Source organism: Pelophylax lessonae (genome assembly GCF_965119305.1).
Source record: "Pelophylax lessonae genome assembly, chromosome: 8".
NCBI lineage: Eukaryota > Metazoa > Chordata > Amphibia > Anura > Ranidae > Pelophylax > Pelophylax lessonae.
In genome coordinates, this window is record NC_138775.1 from 226,678,121 (window position 1) to 226,702,668 (window position 24,548).

The following is a 24,548-nucleotide window of genomic DNA, read 5'->3' on the forward strand; positions in this document are numbered from 1 at the left end:
GCCTGGAAGTATTTAATGGAGCTCCACAGAGCTGCCAAATGAAGTGTTGGGAATAAATATTTATCTGTGGGTGTGATCATTCTGTACTGAGGTATGGACTGCCTGTATGTTACATTAAACATTGCGGTAGAAAGCACAGTTGACAAGTCTCACCTTGGCAGTTTTAATGTAATGGCTCAAAACTTCAGCACGAATCTTTAGTGTCTGCGCATGAAGGATCTCTCTCACTACCCAAAAACTCACCTGTGAAAAAATAAAGAAAATACAAATCAAAGTGGGCAGCACAACTGTAGGGAGCTGTTATAGGCATAAGCTGGCGTTCAATAAACCCTTTGAGAGGAAGGCTTTGCTTTAGATTCACTTTGGTCTAGCAGGGAAGCAGATGGCGGCAGGTCAGACTAGCAGCTGAAAATCCTTTTCACAGTACATTACACCTCCACAGTAGCATGACCCCCTCCACCGTTCTCACATATGTACAATGTGCAGGAACTGGGGGTAGGCAGGAAACCAAAAAGGTAAATGGCGAATGGACTGACTGTGCTAACATTAACTGAGTATTTCCTGTCTTGGTTTGAAGTTAATAATTAGCATTTGTTGAAATGGTTGGTTTCTCTCTATAAATACATAAAATAAGGTTTATTCATGCTGGCTTAAACAAGTGGCTTAAAGTGCACTTAACGGGAGTCTTTTTGGGCTCGCGGCAGTAGCTAGATCGTTTATTTTGTCTTCCATGTTACCGCCAATGAAAGCAGTGGTGAAACTAAGCAAAAACTACATGTACATTTTTGGTCTTCAGCAGCCAAATAACCATTGAGAACACTTTGCAAAACATGATTATGTATTAGGCCAGGATTAAAATAAACAGACCATTATATTTTACTTTTCAATTAGACACAAAAAAAGACACAAAAAGAACAAATCAATCTATTTTCATATTCTAGGCACACTATTCTACCGTTGGCTGCTTCGTTTTTTTTTTAATAAAAAAGCTTTTTCCTAATACAGCTTGGTAAGGCACTAGTTAATAAAGCCCAACTCCAGCCCTTACATTTTTTTTAAATTTTAGATAAAGGGGAGAAATGTTAAAGTCCTTGTCAGGTTTCTGTGTCCCTTTGGGAAGATTTATCCCCCTTTCTTGTTAGGGAGCCAAGTCAAAATCATTTTTAGCAGAGCAGAAAAGGGGTAAAAGATCTGATTGTTTTTTTCTTGTGCAGACATCACAAGCACAGGAAGTGGGGAAGAATTTTTTCAATGGGGTCTTAGGCAGAAATGTAAACCTAAAAAAAAAAAAAAAAAAAAAAAAAAAAAAAAAAAAAAGTAACTTTTCCCACGCCGCGTTACAAAAAAATATTGGCTCGATTTAGGCTTTAAAATGTTTAAACAATTGTGTGCAGATGTAGATCATGAGGGGGTAGTATTTTCTTCTAGGGCATCTCTAAACTGTGGTCCTTCTCTTGCCTTTAACTGGCTCTATTATCTCTCTCTGACCCCGATGGTGGGATGGTGGGGGACAATTTCTCCCACTGACACCAATGATGGGGCACTCATTTTTCCACTGACCCTAGTGATGGGGCAACTATTTCTCTAACACCAACAACAGGGCACTATTCCACCCACTGACATCAACTATGGTGCTCCATTCACACCAATGATGGGGCAGTATACCTCCCACTGACCCCAGTGATGGGGAACTATTGCTACCTCGGACACAAAAAATGGGAGCACTATTCCATCCACTGACACCAACAATGGGGCACCACTCACACTAGTGATGGGGCACTATTCCACCCACTGACCTGAACGATTGGGCACTATTCCCTCCACTGACATTAACAATGGGGCACCATTCACACCAGTGAAGGGGCACTATTCCAACTGATGACACCAACAATGGGGCACCATTAACACCGGTGATGGGGCACTATTCCTCCCACTGATACCAATTATGGGGCACCATTCTTTCTCCTACTGACCACAGGGGTGCTATGTATTTTCTTTACTCCCAATGACCACCAAGCCTGAGGAATTACTACTCTCAATGCCACAGCCTGGGACCCCCTAACGTCTGAAGGACAGTAAACTGGCCCTTTGTTTGGAAAGTTTGGAGACCCCTGATCTAGGGTATTGAGGTCTCTCTAACTTCAGCTGCCAATTGAGACTTGCGTAAGTTGCCACCGGTTTTCTTTTTTGTATTATCTATATTTTTTTTGTATAAAAATCATACTAAATAGTGTCACATAAATCAGAAAAGTTTTAAGTACATTTGAATACATTCACAAGAAATGAAGTCTCTGGCAAACAGCAGCCTGCAAAACCTTGCGGCCAAAAGAAGCACCTGAGGATGCCAACACATCTACCTTTGTATAATTTTGTGAACGTGTGCACAGATGACCAGGTTGCCGCCTTACAAACTTGTATAACTGACACCTAATGGTGAAAAGCCCAAGAGGTATTCAGCGCCCTAGTAGAACGCACCTTCACAGGGAAAGATGAAACCTGACCCTTCAGTGAATAAGCCTTAACGACCGTCTGCCTGATCCATCTAGAAATGGTTGCAGCAGACGCAGCCAATCCCTTTCTGGGTCCTTCTGTAAGGACAAACAGAGAATCAGATTTCCTAAAAGATTCAGTAGCCGCCAAGTAAACCCTAGTTGCCCGAACCACATCCAAAGAATGCAGAGCAATTTCCCTAGGATGCTTAGGCTTAGGACATGAAGGCAGAACTAGTGATCGACGGATATCGGTTTTCGTTGCCGTTACCGATATTTTGTCCAATGCATATCGGTATCGGCCGATATTTTGAACATTTAAAGTTTTGCAAAATAAACACAATTTTCTACACAAATCTGTTACTGAACATGTTAATGTTTATCAACATTTTTAACACTGCAGTCACTTCAAATTAAAAACTGCTAGAAAAAAAGCTAAACAAAAAGTTAGACAGTGGATGGGAGGAGTCAGTGGACTACTGCTGCAGTAGTGCACTCACTGCAATGATTTTAAATCACTAACTGCAGTCAGTGCAAAACTGCTAAAAAAAAAAAAGCTAGACAGTGGGGAGTCAGTGGACTACTGCTGCAGTAGTACACTCACTCACTGCAATAATTCTAAATCACTACTGCAGTGACTTAAAATTATTGCAGCAGTGAGTGGCACACTACTGCAGCAGTAGTCCACTGACTCCAATCCACGGTCTAGATTTTTTCTAGCAGTTTTGAACTAACTGCAGCGCAGCGCAACTGGTAGAAAAAAAAGCTAGACAGTGGAATGGATTGGATTGGAGTGGACACTAGTACTATACTACTACACTTTCAATACTCCCAGTTAAGTAGAACAATATTATAGTGCAGAAAGCATAACATTTCAGCATGTTCACCGGTTAAATGACTTCTGTTTTTTTCATAAATTGCTGCCACTTCACTAAAAACATGCTCACTTGGTACCGAGGAAGGAGCAGCAGAAAAGGTATCTTCTAGCATGAGAAGCAAGTCTTTTGTAGCATGTCTCATTTTCTGTCCACCACTGAAGAGGATCACCACTTCTGTCAATTACTGGTTCCTTCAAATAGAGATGACGAAACCTGCTTCTTGACTTTTCGGCAGGAACCTTCTGCACCTCCTGTTGAATATCTTCTGTCAGCCATTGTTTTGCCTTGGCCAATACATCATCAGAAGAGAAAGGATGGTTCTTGTATCGAGGATACAAAAGACATGCAAGCACAACATTTTTATTCTCTTCATGCTTCTCAAAACGTTTGGCGAGGCTGTCCCTCATGGCCTGCCTACATGCTTTAGTGCCACGTGTGTTGGGTCCTTCATTCTCTTAAAGAAGCATCTTCAGCACTCACACATTGGATGACACAGATGAGTCGTAATGACTCGCCTTTAGTGTCACTTCCTCTATGGGGAGGAGGGTCTCAATGACATTGGCTACAATGTCCCACTGGTCAGCAGTAGGACAGGAATATCCTCCAAGTCCATATTCACCTGAATATATGGTAAGAGCTCGCTTCTGCTCCAGCATTATTTGCTGCATGTGAAGTGTTGAGTTCCAGCATTAATCAAGTTGTTTTTTGGGTAGGCCAAGGTCTTCCTGAATGCACCTCAGTCGCTGCTTGGCAAGGATTGAATGGTGGCAATGGCCTGCGCACTTCTTCAGCATGCTAATTATGTCAAGCAAAGCTTTCTGGTTTGACAGACCATCATTTACCACAAGTTGGTGGGTGCCATGCAACTGAGGTCTGACACTTCAGCGAGTCTCATTCCTTTCACCATGTTCGCTCCGCTGTCTCGAAGCACAAGCATCACTCGGTCTTTGGTGATTCCCCATTCTAGTGGGTGGGTGGCTGGCCCCCTGTGGTGGGTGGCTGGCTGGCCCCCTGTGGTGGGTGGCTGGCTGGCCCCCTGTGGTGGGTGGCTGGCTGGCTGGTACAGGCCCAGGGCCTGTGGCTGGCTGGCACAGGCCTGTGGGTGGCTGGCACTGGGCAGCTGTGGGTGAGTGTATGTATGTATGTATGTATGTATGTATGTATGTGGCCGCGGCGGCTGTGTTATACACACTGTGCACTGTGACTGTACTGTATGAGAATCACTCACTGTCCCAACTCCAGTATGTGGCAGCGGCGGCTGTAAACACGCTGTGCACTGTGACTGTAGTGTACACTCAATGTCCCGACTTCAGACGAGGCTGAGGGAGGCGGTCTAAAGGAAGGAAGCTGCCCCAGTGCGCGGAGGCGCATGGCGCAACATATGACGAGGACGTCACGACAATACCGGCAACCGCCGGGGCTGATTCTGAGATATCTCAGGAAAAGTGCGTATCGGCCTTCGATACATCGGCCTTGCCGATAATCGGTCGATCCCTAGGCAGAACAATGTCTTCATTTAGATGGAAATCAGAAAACCACCTTAGGAAGAAATGACTGACTAGGTCGAAGTACCACTTGATCTCTGTGGACCACCAAATAAGGCGAACGGCAGGAAAGCGCCGCCAATTCAGATATTTTGAAAGCAGAAGTAATAGCCACCAAAAAGGTAGCCTTCTGAGACAAGCTAAGCAGAGGAATCTCCCTAATGTCCTCAAAAGGAGGTTTAAAGAACAGACAATACCAAATTCAGGTCCCACGGCAGTACCGGGGATCATCTCAGAGGGGCCACATGACGGACCCCATGGATAAAGGTGTGAATCAACGCATGCGAGGCTAAAGGACGTAGAAAAACCACAGCCAAGGCCGGCACTTGGCCTTTATTAGTGGCCAAGGCCAACTTCTGTTCAACACCTCTTAGAAGGAAAGCCAAAATCCTAGCCACGGAAAAAAGGCGAGGATGCACAGTCATGGATTCACACCAAGAAATGATAGATCTTCATGGAAGTAGACTTCCTGGCCTTCAACAGTGCAGGAAACACTGAATCAGAAAGACCCCTATCCTTCAACACCTGGCTTTCAACAGCCACGCTTTTAAAGCCAGCGACTGTAAAGCAGGATGGAAGATCGGCCCTTGAGATAGCAGATTTTCCCAGAGAGGAAGTCTCCAAGGAGCATCGGCGACCAATTACCAGATCTGCGTACCAAGACCGGCAAGGCCAGTCTGGAGCCACCAGAATGACTAGAATCCCCTCTGTCTCTATTCCTCGCAGAAGTCTCGGTAGGAGTTTCAGCGGTGGAAACGCATAGATCAGCCGATAAGGACTCCAAGGAGTCACCAGTGCATCTACAGCATCGGCTAGGGGATCCTGTGACCTGCCTACAAACCTTTGAACCTTCCTGTTGAGCAGAGGCCAACAGGTCAACATCGGGTGTCCCCCACCGAGCACACTGGAGATGAAACACATCCGGGTATAGAGACCATTCCCCCTGATCAAACACCCGACGACTCAGGTAGTCCACCTGCCAGTTTTCCACACCTGGAATATGCACTGAAGGGAGAGCTGGAACAAAATTCTCTGCCCATTTCAAGATCTCAGCCCCCCTCCCGGGCCGCTAGGACACTCTTGGTGCCCCCTTGATGATTGATGTAAGCCACGGCCGTGGCATTGGCCGATTGAACCCGGACTGGACAACCTTGTAGATTTGTCTAGTGACAAAGCAAAGCTTTATTGCCCCGAGTTCCAGAACATTGATCGGTAGTCTGGACTCTTCCACTGTCCGAGACCCCTGGGCACACAGTTTCCCCAGCAGGACAGGCTGGCGTCCGTGTTGACCACGGTCCAATACAAAAGAAGGAGACTTGCCCTGACGCAATGCCAATGAGCGAAGCCACCATAGAAGAACAGTCTTTGTGTTGTGGGTCAACCGAATCATACAGTCCAAGGACTTTGGATCTTTGTTCCATTTGACCAGAATTTCCCTCTGTAAGGGACTGGGTGGAACTGAGCAAATGGGACCGCCTCGAAGGTCGACACCATCAGGCCTAAGACTCATGCAAGTCCGCAGAGAGGACAGATTGTTGGACAGCAACAAACAAATTGCCCCCTGCAACTTCTGCAGCTTGTCTAGAGTCAGACCCAGGTAGACCAGACTTGAGGTTGGTACCAGGGCTGATTTTGCAAAATCGATAGTCCAACCAAACTCTTGCAGAGTCCTTACAGTGATTGCGAAATTCTCAAACAGAGTGAATGAGAATCTGCTCTTAACAGAAGATTGTCCAGGTACCCCAGGACCGCAATCCCCTCTGACGTAGAAGTGCAAATATCGGAGCCAAAACTTTCATGAAGACCCTGGGAGCGAGACCAAAGGGTAATGCCACAAATTGAAAGTGCTCCTCTTCTACAGCGAAGCAAAGAAAATGCTGGTGTCCAGCGTAGAAAGGGATGCGTAGCTATGTGTCCTAGATATCGATAGAGGCCAACAGGTCTCCCTGATGTAGGGACACCAACAACGTGCAAATAGATTCCATTTGAAACTTCTGAACCTGCATGAAGCGGTTCAGAGCTTTGAGATCCAGGATTGGACACACTTTGCCGCCCTTCCTGGGCACAGTGAACAGGTTTGAATAAAACCCTTGAAAACTTTCCCGAGAGGGAACTGGCACAATCACTCCCTGCAACAGCAGATCTAGCACCGCCTCTCGTAGGTCCGTTAACCGATCTGGAGACAGGCTGAGGTTGGACGAAAAGAACCTGTCCGACGGTCGGGACCTGAATTCTATCTTGTAACCCGATCGGATCAGTTTGCAAACCCATTTGTCCTGAACCAGGGAGCGTCCATGGTTCCAGAAAGTAGTGAGGACGTTCCCCCCCAACCCAGAAACAGGTGGGGGATTCTCTTCATGCAGACAAGGATTTGTTCGCAGATCCGGATTGCCCTATTCTCGGTTTACCCGACCATGTCTTCTTGGAACCCCAGAGAAGACCTGAATGGCTTAGCTACTTTCTCCTGCGCCTCACAGGCACAAAAGGGCCACCTATTACGCGGTGCCTTGCTCTTGGTGGATTTGGGAAGAAGAGTACTCTTCTCACCCGTAAGGCCTTTGATCAACTCATTCAAGGATGAACCAGTTTGTCCCCAGTAAAGGGAATGAGAGCTGCTCTGTTTCCAAGTCACCTTTAGTAACTTCGCCCATTCCACTATGGTCTGTGACACCAGAGTGATCACAAAGACCGGTTTCAGTATTGAGCCTACGATCAAATGCAAATGGCGGCACAGAGACCCAATCAGTCTATCCACGGGGTCTGTAAATACCGGGGACTCCACCGGAACTACTGTAGACTTGTTTAGTCTGGCAACCAGATGATCCACCTTTGTTGCTACGGTCCATCTAGCGGATACTGCGTCCACGAAGGGGTAGAACCTTTTAAAGCGCTTAAGCACCACTAACATTTGTTTGATGCACCTCCACTGTTAATTGACAATGTTGTCAAAAAGTTCCGGGCAGGGAAAAATGTTGCCCGACTTCTGAGATTTGCGGGTGCCAAAAGACACCTGCGTCATCTGTCATTTTCAAGGTTTCCCACACTGACACTATAAGTGCCTCCACCAGCGTGCTTTCCCGCCAGGGTGGCATGCGTTTGCAGCAGCCATATCTACCTCAGAATCTGAGGATACTAGAGAGGAAGGGGAAGGCATAGGGTACTTTTCTACTAGTTGCATTTTTTCAAACTAAATCCACTTTGGACACTAGGTTTTCCAAAACTGCTGTAAATGCAGACAGGGGCTGCGACCCGTAGGGTTCCGCAACCGCACTGAGGGGGTCTGTGCATGAAATTTGGTCCATATTTAATACAAAAAAAAGGCAGTGTCACTTTGAAAGAAACTGCAAAAAAAAAAAATGCGATCCGCACCACTGCACCAGTGGCACCACAAGACCCAGCCTAACACAGCCTTAGTGAGAAATACCTATAGGGACCCCAGTAACATACCACCAAAATTATCTGAAGGGATGAAGGAACATTCTGTGGAGAGAGAAAAAAAAAACTGACACAGGAACAGGAAATACCTGGGTCATGTGCTAGAGTCAACCTAGCTTCTCCCTGCTGTCCAGCGATCGCGGACTCCAGGAAAATGGCTTCCCTATGCATTCCTATGGGGGGGGGGGGGGGGGACTACCAAAACGTGGCCGTTCATGCAATTCAATGGGAAAATTCGTTGTTGGCAGAACGAAAACTACAGCAAAATGGCAGCCCCCACGGCGCGCCATGCGGTCTCCAGGACCCCCTAGGGGGGTCGACCGTGGCATTGGGGGGTCCCCAGGAGGGGCCCCCACCAGGATACACCCCCCCCCCCAGAACCACCGCAGCGGCCACAATTCATCCGGCCCCCCTGAGGTAGGAACCTGCTTGTGGGGGGGAAAAAGCCTAAGGGGGGGGCTGGTATCACCGAGAGGCCAGAGGAACCGAGGGATACCAGAGGGTCTGACTTTCCCAGGGAGGTGCCCACGTCCACCCCGAAGCCGCCAGAGAAATGGGGGGGGACACTTTACTCACCATACCAACGGCATCAGGGGGGGGCACTACCTTGAACAGACTACCTCTCCACACAGAGTGGCGGTGCTAACGGCCAAGGGGTACTCTGCGACTCAGGGCGACCCAAGTCGTATGCGTCCCGGCGAGGTGTTTTACTCGTGGCCCAGTCCGCGTCCATCAGGGCTCCGCCGTGGCGAGGCCTAGTGCTGGACTATAACCTGCGCACGCCCCCTGGCCAGGAGACCTTAAGGATCTAGCATATCCAGTCTGAAACCCAGCCGGCTGTTGCTTGTTCTCTCAGAAACAAAATTAACTAAAAAATAAATTCTCACAAAAAGTTTCCCAAAAAAAAAAAAAAAGCTAAGACCGAAGTCCCAGCAGGGAACTAGGTCCTACTCCTAAACTAGGCAGAAACAAACTGAGGGCTATAGCAGAGTGTGTGGATGTATGCCTGCAGGGACGGCCCCATAGGCGTGGTAAAGCTTTTTCCTGCCTAGTGTTCTACTCCAGTAGGGGGCAGCATAACCCAATGGTCAATAATTTTATGGAGCTGCGTCTGCCAATGAGCGCTAGAGAAAAAAGATTTTATATTTTTATTTTTATGTACCTAAAACGGTAAGAAATCAAAACCAGAATGTCATATATTGAAGCTTACCAATCAGATATGGTGGCTACTTTAGTTATCTTTTTTTTTTTAAGGCTTTTCCCTCTCCGTATTCACCTGTTGATCTGACCAGTAACATACCTCCTGTATTAGAGCATCCCCACTCCGGATGAAGGAGCACAGCAAACAGTAGCATAGTCCGTCAGGGGGGAGGGGGGTGTTATACTGTATGCACTAGCACATTTACAGTAGATACAACAATCCTGACCATAGCTTTTTGTTTCATGGGGGGGGGGGGGGGGTGCGGAAAAAGTTAAGGTTTTACATGAATAAATAAAAGCTGATCCTTTTCAGCAAAGATGTGAGTGGTAAATGGTTTATCTCATACCTGTAAACTGATACATGTGTTCTGTTGAAAAACATACTGTCAGGATCAGCAGATGAAAATAGAAGAAAACGTCTAAAAAAGAAAACTAATGCAGTCGTTACATCCAAGAATTGCTAAGCTGTAATATAATAAATGTCAGCTTTTGGGGTTTAAATCACTTTAACAACCAGAATAAAGTACATATAACCACTATGAATTCATTTTCAGCATAACTGTCATTTAAATGACAGAACAACCTAAAACCCCAGAGGTACCTGCAGTAAAACCATTAGTAACAGTTATTTTCAGGAGTCCTGTAAATATTTTATAGAAATCAGGACTCCTGCTTAAAAACATGTCTGTCAATCACTTGAAAATTTTTATCCAAGAATGAATGATACCTTTGTTTTAGGTAGGTTTAACTTTCAGCCTAGCAGAAATTTTCTGTAGCTTTTGCAGCACTCGTGACCAGCTTTTTGGTGCAACAGCTACAGAAGATTTCTGATAGGCTGAAAGCTAAGCCTACCTAAAATAAAAATGTCATTACTGGATAACATTATTTAAGCGATTGACAGACACGTTTTTAATCATGAGTCCCGATTTCTGTAAAATATTTACATGATTCCTGAAAAAAAAAAAAAACTTTGTGGTTTTACTGCAGGTACCTCTGGGTTTTTAGGTTGCTCTGTCAGATAAAGAACCTAATTTAAATGACAGTTATGCTGAAAAGGCTCACAGTATCTGCATGATTAAAGGATAAGTTCACCATTAAAAAAAAAAAAAAAAGACATTTTTTCGCACGTAAAAACGTGCATTTACTACATTTTTTTTTTTTTGGGAGCCTGGAAAGCATTGCACCAGTGATCGCTGGTGTCCTGCAGGACTCCAGCGGACTGTCAGTGTATGCCATCTGCTTGTACATCCTATGGGCAGGCAGCTTTACACTGACAGGAAGAATGAATCAATCAACTACTACAGTGCTCAATAGCCACCATGGTAATACCGTGGTAGTTCATTGAGAAATACAAGCTGACAACTGCAAAGGATGTCGATACTTGTGGTTCATTCATTAACAAAACTGTGTGAATTATTATTATTATACGGGATTTATATAGCGCCAACAGTTTGCGCAGCACTTTACAATGTGAGGGAAGACAATACAGTTACAATACAATTCAATATAGGAGGAACTAGAGGGCCCTGCTCGTTAGAGCTTACAATCTAGAAAATGAATGATACCGCTGTGTGGGCGGAGCCCCACTTTTTAAAAAGTGACAAGCTGGTACGGGGGAGCTTCCTTAGCACTGCTGCAACACAGAGGCAGCAGATCTCCTAAAAACGGGTGGAACATGTAACATGTTCCAAAAGGTGAACTTATCCTTTAAAGCAAGGCCACTTTCTCCAAAGGTTCGAGCATCTTTCGGTTATAGCCTACTTCAGCTTTGCTTAAAGGACTTTGTGACATTGGCATGAGTATTCTGGATAGCATTAAGCCAGCCATAGATGTCTTTTTTTTTTCATTCACACAAGCAAGGTGGATAAAGGAATCCTCCCCACTGTGATATTGTATTGTGACAAAGGGACCGTCCGCTGTGAGAATGCACTGATCAACGGCTGCAGCCTGCTGAACCAGCCAAATTTCGATCCACCTTTGGCCAGCTTAGGTCAATTACTGCCCAATATTAAATCAAACGAAATAATTTCGTCATCCCTTTATATACTTAGTATTTTACTCAAAAGGGAATTTGTAACAAGCAGTAACCAGTGGGAAGGAGAGGGAAATGTACAGTATGCCTTAGACACTGCAAGGATGTAACATGTCACTTCATCTACATCAGTTTAATAAATTGCCCATTGATAGCTGTGGGCAAAGCAGACATCAGCAGGCTGATGGGCTCCAAAATTGTCCACAACTTGCAACTGGGATGGGACATGCAGGCTGGTGAAAGTAGTTCAACCCTTTTTAATCTTCCCCGCCAGACTAGGAGGTGTTCCTATATGGGATAAGGCCCTAAGCAGGAAATTAAATAGGCTAACCAAGAGAGACATCCCAGGGGGAAGTTTTGATAGATCAGAATATATAGATGCTATAGGAGTACCAAGGGGAGTCCCAGATGAATTTAAAGCAAGAAACCAAATGGCTGCGAGTTTTGTATCAATTTTTCTGTTTATATCTGTAAATAAAAACACTGATTGGATAAACTATATATATATTGCAATCAGCAGCGCTTTGTCAACTACACACGGGATGCAGTCAAGGGCCTTGCCGAGCAGCTTGATGCCACTTTACTGACAGCCTGGCAGAACAGAATCTCCTTGGACATGCTCCTGGCCGAGAGGGGAGGGGTCCGTGTAATGTTCGGTGCCACGTGCTGTACGTTTATCCCCAATAATACCGCCCCAGATGGCAGCGTCACCCGAGCATTGAAGGGCTTGGAGATGCTGTCTCAAGAGTTGGCAGAAAATAGTGGGATCAAGGACCCCTTCACCAGATGAATGGAATGCTGTTTCGGCAAATGGGGCAAGTATTTCACCACCTTAGCCACTGCAGTTGCAGTAGTGCTGTCAGTATTATTATGCGCAGGCTGCTGTCTGGTACCATGCATGAAGGGACTCATCTCAAGAGTGGTGGATAGAGCTGCGAGCGATGTAATGTATACAGTTCTGTCCATGCAGGACCCTGACTTACATGATAGATCAAGTTCAGCCTCTTTGCCTGTATGAGCGAGTGATGCTGTTTTTATGAAGGCCCCCATTAAAATAGACGGACTTCTGGGGTGGGAGCTCGAGTAAGAATCTACATTTGTAGGTTCAACAGGAGGGAGAATGTTGGAAGAATTGGCTGAGTCAGGAATCTTTCATAAATGTAGCTGAAGTAATGTATATATGAACCTATAAATGTAGATAGAAGTTATACTTTATGTAAATTACAGTTAGAGTGATGCTTTATGATTAGCTTGTTTTGAGACACACATTCCTTCCTTTGTCTGTATGAAGGGGAGGGAAGTTCACTTTCTTACTTTGCAGAGAGAAGACCTTGAGAGATAACGGGATAAGACTTCCATATGGAGAATACGGCAGGCAATGACCAAACCGGTTCTTGCAAACAGCCCCACATATGAGCCATTAAATCTTAATTTAACAGAGGAAGAAGTGGACATTGATTGGATGAATTATACTGTTACACCTTGGACCAGCCCAGAACACACCTATACCTCATAAATATTCATCACTATAAAAAGTACAAACCCCATTGTCTTGGTAGATTTGTATGCACGAGGCAGGCTGTGACTGAACTCTGTAGATATCTCCATGCGCATGTAAATAAACGAATTCCTGTTCCAAAATCACTGAATCTGAGTTTTTTCGAACTCTTACATGAAGCGATGCACTATGGCCAATTTGAACTACCATTTTAAAGCTTTACACTTTATTACTACAATTTTATTCACACAAATGTGCAGTTTTTCAGCTAAAAAGCACTTACTGCCCTTTTATGTTTTAGTGATTTGCACCATTATCAAGGTAACTCATAACAAACTCAGAAGAATGTGACACTCCCCAGAGGGATAATTACATTATCCCTACCTCTGACGCAGATGCCTTTACTTTATGAAGGAGCATTTATACAGCTTTACCATAAAACTATTCCTGTGCTGTGTACGTCATGGCTGGTTACGGAAACGATCTGGAATCTTTCAGCCAAAATTTTCCAATCACCTCTTTTCATCAACTTCTATAGAGTGGATATTCGATCTCCTTCTTACCCCACAAATATAAGAAAAGTTTAAGTTAAATAACTGGTGTTGTTTTTGGAAGCAAAACCTTCAAACAGGAATGGTAATTTCCTGAGTGAAAAAAAAATCTGGCCGCTGCAGAAGCCTCTCGACTCTCATCTGTGCACAGCAAAAAAAACATTACTTTGCGAGAGGCAGCCCAGCTTGAGGCCCCCCAATGACTGATGAAGTTATGGTACGGAGCCCTCTTTTATCAGACAATTAAAAATGTAAACTTGTACCTTGTCAGGACTTGACACCTGCACTAAGTACCAGAACATATGTGATGAGAGATTAAGCTCTCTACGTTCATGTGCAAAAAGTACATACAAACCAATGGAAATTTTTGACTTTTCTTCATATATGAACAGCCAAACATTAGACCTTCATTCACACAGTGCCTGAAGAAAAAGTTAATATAGCTAAACAAATGACATAAAATTGACACGGTATATCATTCTCATAATTTAGCTTAAAAAAAAAAAAAATAGATCTGCAATGTGGAAAAAAAAAAAAGTAAGTACACTCCAAAATGTACTACTATTTCAAATCCATGAAATTAGAACTAGATGTTCCAGAGTAGGTACCAACAATTAGCACTTCCACTGCAGGGCCATGTATTTAGAGCAAGACTACAGTTTGCGATTGAATATATAAAGACCAAGCCTTCCGGAATATCGTGCAGTGGACTGATGAATCAAAGATGAACGTTATTTGACCACATAACTGACATGCTGAATGCAAACCGAACATCATTTCAGAGATCATTTCAGAAGAATCCCACACCAACTGTGAAGCATGGAGGTGGAAATATGGTTTGGTGTTGCTTTGTTCATGGCAAAATGCCAGAGGAAGTCACTGCCATCCCAAAAAAAATATATATATTATATATATCTCCACACCTGAAGTTTGCCAAAATCTATCTTGGCGAACCGCAGTGCTACTGGGAAAATGTTTTGCGGACTGATGAAACAAAAGTTGCATTGTTCAGGAAGAATATCCTGCACTCTGTATGGTACAAAAAGGGCACAGCTTACCAACATCAAAACATCATCCTAAGGGTGAAGTATTGTGGAGGCAACATCATGATTTGGGCTTGCTTCGCTGCCTCAGGGCCTGCACCACTTGCCATCGAGGGAACAATTAATTCCCCAAGTAAATGCCAAAATATACTACAGGATAATGTTGTGGTGGCTATACATCAGCTGAAGCATAGAAGAGGTTGGGTGATGCAGCAGGACAATACCCTGAAGCAGGCCATACATGGTGCGATATTCTTTCCTGCAATCTGTAACTGGGTGGGTGAGTAAAGGTATCTCTGCCGGAAGACTATTGTAACCACTAGCTATAAGAGAATCTAGCAGTCTGGTTGTACTCAAGTTTATCAATCGACTTGGTACATTAAGCCTTCCCACAAACGGTTTGAATCTCGGCCAGTTCCTGCAGATTTGAACCCTGTACGGCTGGCCTAAGAAACGAAGTAAATCCAGCAAAGACTAGCTTCAGAAAAAAAGATCCTTTTGGAGTGGCCCAGTCAAAGCCCGGACCTTAACCACTTGCCTACCGGGCACTTTCACCCCCTTCCTATCCAGGCCAATTTTCAGCTTTCAGTGCTCTCACGCTTTGAATGACAATTGCGCGGTCATGCTACACTGTACCCATATGACATTTTTATCATTTTTTCCACACAAATAGAGCTTTCGTTGGTGGTATTTAATCATCTCTGGGTTTTTTATTTCTTACAAAAAAAAAAAAAGAAAAAAGACAGAAAATTTTGAAAAAAAAAAAAAAGAAGTTTTTCTTATTTTCTGCGAGTAAATTTTGAAAATAAATAAATTTTTCTCCTTCACTGATGTGCGCTGATGAGGCGGCACTGATAGGCTGCACTGATGGGCACTGATGAGGTGGCACTTATGGGCACTGATGGGCAGCACCATCAGTGCCCACACACAGTGCTGCCAGTCAGTGCTCATCAGTGCCTAGATGATGAGCACTGACTGGCAGCACTATGGGCATTGATGGGGGGCACTGATGGTGGGCACTAGTGTATTTTATTTACCTTGTGTAATCAGGGCACTGGTGATCAGTGCCCTGATTACATTCCTCTGTGTCACCGAACGGCTGATCGGCTCTGCTCCTTCCTCCCACTGCAGTCTCTGTGTGAGGAAGGAGAGCTGGCGATGAGACATGATCTCATATGTTTACATATGAGATCATCTCTCATTGCATGGGCCGATCACGTGGTAAATGGCCGCTGTGATTGGCCATTTACCACGATCTGTGACTGGCTGTGTCCAAGGGACACGGCCGACACAGATTTTCCCCGATGCGCACTCGCGGGAGCGCGCGGGGAGCCTGTCTCTGGGAGGCCGTTTAAAGAGGGCCTCCCGGAAATTCGAGTCTGCGCTGCAGCCGTACTTAGGCTATAGCGCGGATCTGAAGAAGTTAAAAAGCAGTAGAAAACTCTTAAAGAAGAAACAAAAATTTCCACCTGCAAGGCAATATCAATGTGCTAGTATGCACCACATACTAGCACATTATGTAACACTTACCTTAAAACAAAGCCCTCCAGCGGCATGCTGTCACCACCGCAGAGGCTTCCATCTTCACTCAATCCGAAGCATTGCCCTAAGGACCATATATATGAACCACCGGGGATAGGTAACAAGAGATCAATGAAAACCTCAAAATTATGTGTTTGATAAATGTATTAATAAAACAATTCAAAAAAGGAAAATTCCAAATACAAAAACCCAGAACCATCCACCATCACCAATAATAAGACAACGTTGTCTGTTTGTGCAAATCGGTGCGCCAGGCGCCATACACACGCTTCACAGTCATCCCATTAAGTACATGGACAAGACTAGTTGGGAGGTAAATCCACTGAAAAAACAATGCGAGACATGAGGTGAAGTGCCAGTAACATACCAATCACCTTAAAATTAAAAAAATTAACCCGTCTATAATATGTGGAAATAACCATCCAAAATAGATGAATGACCAATTAACAAGAGCCAAACATTGGGGAAGGGCTGATAGGGCTGATAGGGCTGTCAAGGTGCAGAACCAATAATAGCAAAACAAGTTGCAAAGTCTGAAGATGGATTAATTCCACTGTGGCGTAGAGTAGCAAACAACGACATAAGCACTTGACTGGAATCCACAGATGATTGGTCTGATTATATATTTAGATAGCAAAAGGCCAGTGACCGTCTCAAATTCGCACTAGGCAAGTCAATAAGCATGAGCTGCTATTAGGGGGGGGGGGGGGTCTCAGTCTAAAGGGAACAGAATGCTCATCTTAAGTGGGCTACCCACTAGTAGAAAATCTGCCGAAAATTCCCATCCGTGGTAAAATCGTACGATTTTCGGCTAGTGTGTACACAACTTTCAGCAGCCGTTGCCGACATTTTCCCCAGACGACCAATTTTCGTTTAATGTGTATGCAGTACGTCCGCGAAAAATCGGATAGGAAAGACCGCGCATGATCTGAAGTTGCTGACGACCCGGAATTCTAGGAACAAATGTCCCAAAAAAAAAAAAAATCAGACGAGAAATTTCGTGAGCATTATGCACTGTCAACTAAAAACGGTTATGAACGCTGAGCAAGAGAGAAAAATCGGAGGATATTTCGTACGATTTCCGTCAAGTGTGTACGGGCCTTTAGAAGGCTATTTTAAAAACAAGAGTCCCAATATGGGGACAATCCCTCACTTTTTGCTCTAACGATTAATGCTAAAATGTTGTATTTTACACTACTTTTGTGTTCAGCGACAATGACTGACAGGAGAAAGAGGGATTAATCTCCTCAGCTTAGACACCACAAAAAAAACTGAAAGAGGGTCTAACCCTAACACTATCTGAAACTCTTAGGCTACATTCACACCTGAGCGTAGCGTTTTTCGCGCGTTTTTTACCGCGATTTTTGTGGCGTTTTTTACTGCGATTTTACCGCGATTTTTGTGCAGGCGTTTTTAGATTGAATAGAGATCAATGGAAAACGCCTGTAATCTGCCCAAAAAGAAGCTCATGTACTTTTTTGAGCGTTGGGCGTTTTGTATACAGCGTCAAAACGCTCAGATGTGAACAGGGGCCATTGAAATGAATAGGATTTGTCTTGTTGGGCGTTTTGAGAGCTGATCCTAGAGCAGAAAAACGCCCCAAAAACGCCCCAAAACGCCTAGATGTGAACGGAGCCTTAAAAGAATGTTGCTTTTACATACACTTTGAATGCAGGAACATTTTTATTTGAACACACTATTACTTACAATTAGCAAAGCTGTATGTACATGAGCAACTAAAGCAGCCTGCAAATAAAGGAGATCAGCAGAAAACTATTTTAAGAAGACTCACTTGGTTAAATCGTCTAGTGAAGGCCACGGCATTTGGTGCAGAACTGTACTTTTCCTTTTTGTTCCATCCACAGCTTGATAATTCCTAAACGCCACCAAAAAAAATAAACAACAACTTGTCAATGACAGATCTCTGTGGATATTTTAGATTTTACTCTCAAGACCTTACGTTGATCAGAGATACAAGCAGGCAGACAGATGCAATGGGCATTTTTAGTGTCCATTCAAAAGATGTTGCGTAAACACACACACTTATCACAGACTAAGTAAAGTGAAGTGTCACTATACCATACCAAAAAAAAAAAAAACTAGCTATCCCTTGAGCCAACTACTACATGATAATTCGAACACCAGTCAGATACTACAACAAAATCTCAAAGTGGTCTACCAATGTTAAGCTATGCAGCCCCGTGGGAGTCTCCACAATGTGTGCGATCCCGCTCTGCACTACAACTTTATGTGCAGCAGTTCAGAGAGCTACACACACACAGGCATCGCAAGAGGGACACACAGCCACAGTCAATCTTCACTATGGGGGAGGAGGAAAGTGCCCGTGTCCTCCTCACGCTGGCTGTGTATGGCGCTCTGAACAGCTGCACATAAAGTTGCAGTACAAAGTGGGAGAACTGTTGTGAAGACTCACAGAGGACTCCATAAAGCAGATCATAGATAACTCTTGGGTTGCAGGAAAGAAAATCGCTTGATTCCCCCATCAATACTGACTGTTGATGAGGGAATCTCTCCCGTGGAGCTATTGTGTTCTCCCAGTGGGGGGTGGGCACAAGGAGGTGTCCCTGTGTGGAAAGCACAATAAATATTACTATAACCGTTGGCAATATCAGTGTGTAAAAATCCAAAATGCCAGTTGTACCCAAGTCGATCGATGGATCAACCTGGTTACAATCAGCCTGCCCAAAGATGTCTCGACCTTGGCCGGTCCCTGCTGAACTGGCCGAGATTCAAACCATCTATGGTTGGCTTAAATCCCAGTGGCACAGAGAGAACTGGAATAAATCAGTGTGGCCAAGAGACAATTATTAAAATAAAATCAGTGCATTTAAGTCGTTTGATTTGTATCCGATTTATAAAAAAAAAAAAAAAAATGTACCTTATTCCCACCCTAAGGAGCAAAATCCATTTTCTGGGCTGATAATCAACCCAGTATGAGCACCAATGGTTCACCAAGGAATATAAATAGCTGTACAGGGGTCCAATGACTATTGCTGAGAGGGACGTGGGAAGATGTCCAAAGTGCTAAATAGGATAGGACAGATCTCAAACAAGTAGACCACATTTAAGAGAAACCCCTTACAGTTTTAGAAAAATAAAAAACAAAAACAGATAAAAAGTTAAATGTTCAGTCTACTAACAATAGATTTTTGACTTACCGTACAATCCATTTCTCTGATGTTCATTGATGGATACCGCTCCTGATTCTTATTAACCATTGGGTTATACTGCCCCCTACAGGAGTAGGACACTAGTCAAAAAAAAAAAAAAAAAGTCTGGCTAAGCCTATGGGTAGTCCCAGGGTACAGTATACTCCCACTCTATGATATAGGTATTCCCATTTTCTTACAAACAGTGTCAGAAGAATTACAACTCCACAGAGGGGTGGGTGCTGTATCCATCAATGAACATCAAAGAAATTATTTTGCGGTAAGTCAAAAATCCCATTTTCTCTTTCGTTCATTGACGGACACAGCTTCTGACCTTCGCAACAATTGGGACATCCCAAAGCAGTTTTAAAATGACCAGGTGGCCATCTTGCAAACCTGCGTCACTGACACCTGATGATGGAAGGTCCAGGAGGCACGGAGCTCCCAAATAGAGTGCGCATTGACAGGGAAAGGAGGAACCTGACTCTTGATGGAACACAGGCCTGAATCACCGTCTGACTGATCCACCTGGAAATGGTCACAGAGAAAGCGGAAAACACTTTCGGAGGCCCATCCCCAAGCACAAATAGTGAGTCTAATTTCCTAAAAGACTCCGTAGATACTAAGTACACTCCAATCGCCCGGACCCCACCCAAGGCATGCAAAGAAATTTCCTTAGGATGTTTTGGCCTGGGACACAGGGAAGGAAAAAATGTCTTCATTCAAATGAAAATCAGAGACAACCTTTAGAAGAGACGACGGACAGAGGCAAAGAACCACGATCTCTGTTAACCACCAAGGTTAACGACAGTATAACGCCGCCAATTCTGACACTCTGCACGCAGAGGTGATAGCCACCAAAAAGGATTCCCAAAGGGAGGCTTCTGGAGGACTGAGAGCACCAAATTGAGGTCCCAAGGTGGTAACAGAGACCGCACTGGGAGGAGCCAAGTGCCTAACTCCCTGAAGAAAAGTACACACCAGGGAGTTTGTTGCCAAGGGCTGTTAAACGAAGACCGCTAAGGCCGACACCTGGCCCTTGATAGTACTCAAGGTCAGTTTCTGCTCTACACCCGTTGAAGCAAGGTAAAGATCTGAGCCACCGAACAAAAATGAGGATGAACCCCAAGAGACTCACACCACGCAATTTACGTCTTCCATGTGCGATAGATCTTTCTAGAAATAGATTTCTTAGCTTTTAACTGCGTTGGAATCAGAGACTCAGACAAACCTCTATCCATCAGCACCTGGCACAACAGCCAAGCCGTCAAAGCCAGCGACTAAAGCAGGATGGAAGATTGGTCCTTGGGACAGCAGATTATCTCTGAGAGGAAGCTTCCAAGGAACGTCTGCGACCCGCCGGACCAGATCGGCGTACCAAGCCCAGCGAGGCCAATTGGGCATCCACTAAGATGACCGGAATTCCCTTCTGCCTCGATCCTACGTAGAAGTCTTTGCAGAAGCTTGAGAGCAGGGAAGGCGTAAATCAGACGATACTGACTCCATGTGGCCACCAGCACATCCGAGGCATCCGTCAGAGGATCCCTTGACCTAGCCATAAAACCTCTGCACCTTTCTCTTGAGCCGGGACGCCAACAGATCCACCTCGGGGATGCCCCACCAGAGACGCAACTGATGAAACACATCCAGATGAGGGGACAACCCCTCTTTATCCAACGCATGCCGGCTGAGATAATCCGCCTGCCAGTTTTCCACACCGGGAATGTGTACAGCGGAGGGGGCTGGATCTGTTCTGTCCAGCTACCTCCAGAGCCACTTCTTGTGCCCCCCCCCTGGGGATTGACATAAGCCACGTGGCATTCTCCAATTAAATGCACACTGGACATCCCTGATGACGATCCGTCCGATGTTCCAGGCACAGTCTGATCGCTCAGAGTACCAAGACATTGATCGGTAGTCTGGACTCTTCCAGTGTCCAGACCCCCTGAGCTGAAATTTTGCCGAGGACGCCTCCCCAGCCGGACAGGCTGGCATCCATGGTGACCACTGTCCAATGCAAGGGGAGGAAGGATTTGCCCAGCCGAAGCATGAAGTCACCATATCAGGGATTCCGATTGTCCTGAGATTGCAGATTCTTGTCCCATTTGGCCAGACTCACCCTTGCAGGGGCCTCATATGGAACTGTGCAAACATAACCCCCTCGAAGGTAGACGCCATCAAGCCAAGCACCCGCATGCAAGTCCAGAGAGATTACCATCTGATGGACAGCAGAAGACGAATTGCAGCCTGCAGTTTCTGGAGTTTGTCCAGAGGAAGGAGCATTCTGCCTAAGGCCGAGTCCAGAGTCAGACCTAGATAGTCCAGCTTTGTGGACGGAACCAGAGCAGGCTTCTGAAAATTCAGAATCCAGCCAAACACCCTCAAGCTCGTATGGGGATTTCCAAGTTTTCCACCAGAGCAGTAGGAGAATCCGCTCGCAGAAGGAGGTCGCCCCAAGAAGCCCAATACCCGCGATTCCCCATTGGCGTATTAATGCTAGCATCGGGGCCAACACTTTCGTGAAGACCGAGGAGCAGAAGCAAAACCAAAGAGTAATGCCACAAACTTATAATGCTCTCCTCATACAGCAAACCGGAGGAAGCGCTGGAGACTGACACATATTTGAATGTGAAGGTAAGCTGGACACACCTTGCCTTCCTTCCTGGGGACTGAGTAAAACCTCTAAAACCATTCCAAAGTCGGAACCGGGACGATCACTTAAAAATAAAAGGCCTTGCATCGCCTGTAAGCGGATCGGGGACAGTTGTACGTTAAACTCGCTCTTGTAGCCAGACCGAATGACCTTGTGGATCCACCAGACTTGTACCAGGGGAGTCCACGGGTCAGGGAACAAGCAAAGACGCCCCCCACCCACCCCAGATACAGGTGAGGGCGCACCTTCATGCTGAAGGGGCCTTATCTGCGGGTCTGCAGAAGCCCGCTCTTGACTTGCCAGACCAAGTTCACTTGGATTCTCCAGAAGCGGCACCGAAGGGCTCCGATCCCTTGTCAGCCGACCCTGAGGGATGAAAAAACTGCTTATTAGCAGAGAAGGAGGGCCCACGTCCAGGACGAGGGTCCTTGCCCTTAGTAGCCTGCAAAAGAAAGTTACTCTTCTCCCCCCCCCCCCCCCGTGAGACCTTTAATGATTTAATCCAGGGTAGCACCAAATGGGTGATCTCATTGAAGGGGAAGATTCATCAAGGCCTTTTCAGAAGTCTGGTCCAATAACCAGCATTTGAGCCAAAAGACACACCGAAGGATCACTGCTGAAACAGAGCCAAGCCACCAGGGGAGCCGCATCCAAAAGAGACATCACAGATAAAAACTGCAGCCCCTGGGCCAGCTGGTCCGCCAGCTCAGCAAAGGCAAGTGGGGGTTACTCCCCCTCCTGGTCACGGCGCAAAAGCCTAGTCCATTCGGTCAGAGTCTACAACACCAGCGCAATGGTAAATATATAGGCCTCAGTGCCGAACCATCCAGGGTGTACATATTGGGGGCCACAGCCTCTGCCTACCTGTCAGCCGGGTCCTTAAAGGCCGGGGACTCTTCAACCGGAATCATGGTTGCCTTGTTCAATCTGGAAACCGGAGGATTCACCACCGATGGAACAGTCCACTTCTTAAGGGGGGACTCCTCATGCGGGTATCGCCTAGGGACACTTTGGTCATCTCCACTATTTAGTGACAATTCTGTCAAAATAGGAGGGAAAAGGGAACACTTTCTCCGCTCTGGATGGCTTGTGAATGCCAAAGGGATCCTGCGCCTCCGCCGCAGCTTCAGCTGCGTCCTCCATCTTTAAAGTCTCATGCACAGCTACATACATTACATCCACCAGCGCCTTTTCATACACGGCTTCAGAAAGGGGCGTAATCCTCCTCACTATGAGGATTCAGGACATGTGGTTGCAGACCCAGCAGGGTGACCCACATCCGTGGTGGCCCAATCAGATTCAGGATCTGATGAGACAGATGAGGCGGGGGGCGATTTTTGCCAGCCCGTCGCCCAAAAGCCACCTCCATCCGGGACACCAAGGAATCCAAAACTGCCGTCAGTGCATCGATGGATGGATGAAACCCAGAGGGCCCCACAGCCTCAGAGGGGATCAGGTGGGGAGATGTGCTCCAAAGACTCCATAGAAGACTCCAGAGAAGACAACCCCCACTTCTCTGGCAGCCCATCCATTTGCCAGCCACAGAGCACCAATTGATCCCCAGTAGAGAGGATGCCACCAGACTCACACCCCCGCAGAAAGCAGGCACCGCAGCTACCAGGAGAATCTGCACTGCACAAACGGTGATCAGGAAATGAAAAGATCTAGGAGTCAGCACCTGGGGATGAGGGGCTCCCACCTCCTGAATAGCCACCCAGAGGGTTCCACTGTCATGGCCGCCACTATTTTCAATGGTAAACAACCGGAAAATGGCCGCCGGACTACAAAAACATCCCAAGAGAGATCCTTGGGCCTCAGAAAATGGCACAGGCAAAAAGAGGGGGCCCTGGCAGAAGCCCCAACCAGATTCAGCCCCCCGTCCCCACAGCCGATCGCTGGATGAACAGCGGTGTACCCCCCGTCCCCATCGCAGCACCTTGCCCCCACCTTAGGCTGTAGACTAGGCCACTCCACAGCCCCAGCGTCAGTGAAGGGTGGGCAAGATGGCCCACAGGGATAACCAGACCAATGAAGGGGGTGCCTAACAGGAAAGAGGGAAACCCAGGGGTCAGACTGTCCCATGGAGGTGCCCACGGCGACCTCCAAAACCCTCCGGGGGGGGGGGCGACAGTTACCATACCAGGAACCAGGCTGGCACCGCTTCAGACAGAACCTCCTCTCCATCGAAATTGGGGGCAGTCGGCCAGGAGGAACGCGACAGACCCGGTCGTATGTGACCGCGTGAAGCGTTTAACTAGCAGCTCAGCCTCATCCAGTGGGGCTATGTTGCGGCTGACCTAGCGCGGCGCTGAAGTCTGCGTTCGCTCACTGGCCAGACTTGGGTGACTACTGGATGGATCTCTAGATTATCTAGCCAGTTGCCCAGTCCGGCAGTTGATTGTAGTTCTCACAGGAAAGGATTTTTCTCTCCTGGATTTTATCTAAAAAGAAAAAAAATTGCAAGAACAAGAGAACTATGGCAGAAAAAAAGAAATTAATAAAGTGACTTTGCA

At 46.0% G+C, this 24,548-nt stretch overlaps 1 protein-coding gene across 4 annotated transcripts in view; it reads right to left on the reverse strand.

Annotated features, from left to right (window-relative positions):
- RALGPS2 (Ral GEF with PH domain and SH3 binding motif 2) overlaps positions 1–24,548 on the reverse strand; it is a 360,414-nt gene that overhangs the window by 267,081 nt on the left and 68,785 nt on the right. For all 4 annotated transcript variants that reach the window (XM_082265240.1, XM_082265239.1, XM_082265238.1 and 1 more), the window contains exons 4-5: positions 18,005–18,088; positions 154–243 (exon numbers count right to left, since the gene is read on the reverse strand). In XM_082265240.1, coding sequence (XP_082121366.1) covers positions 154–243; positions 18,005–18,088 — 174 coding nt within the window. The remainder of the gene's footprint in view (positions 1–153; positions 244–18,004; positions 18,089–24,548) is intronic.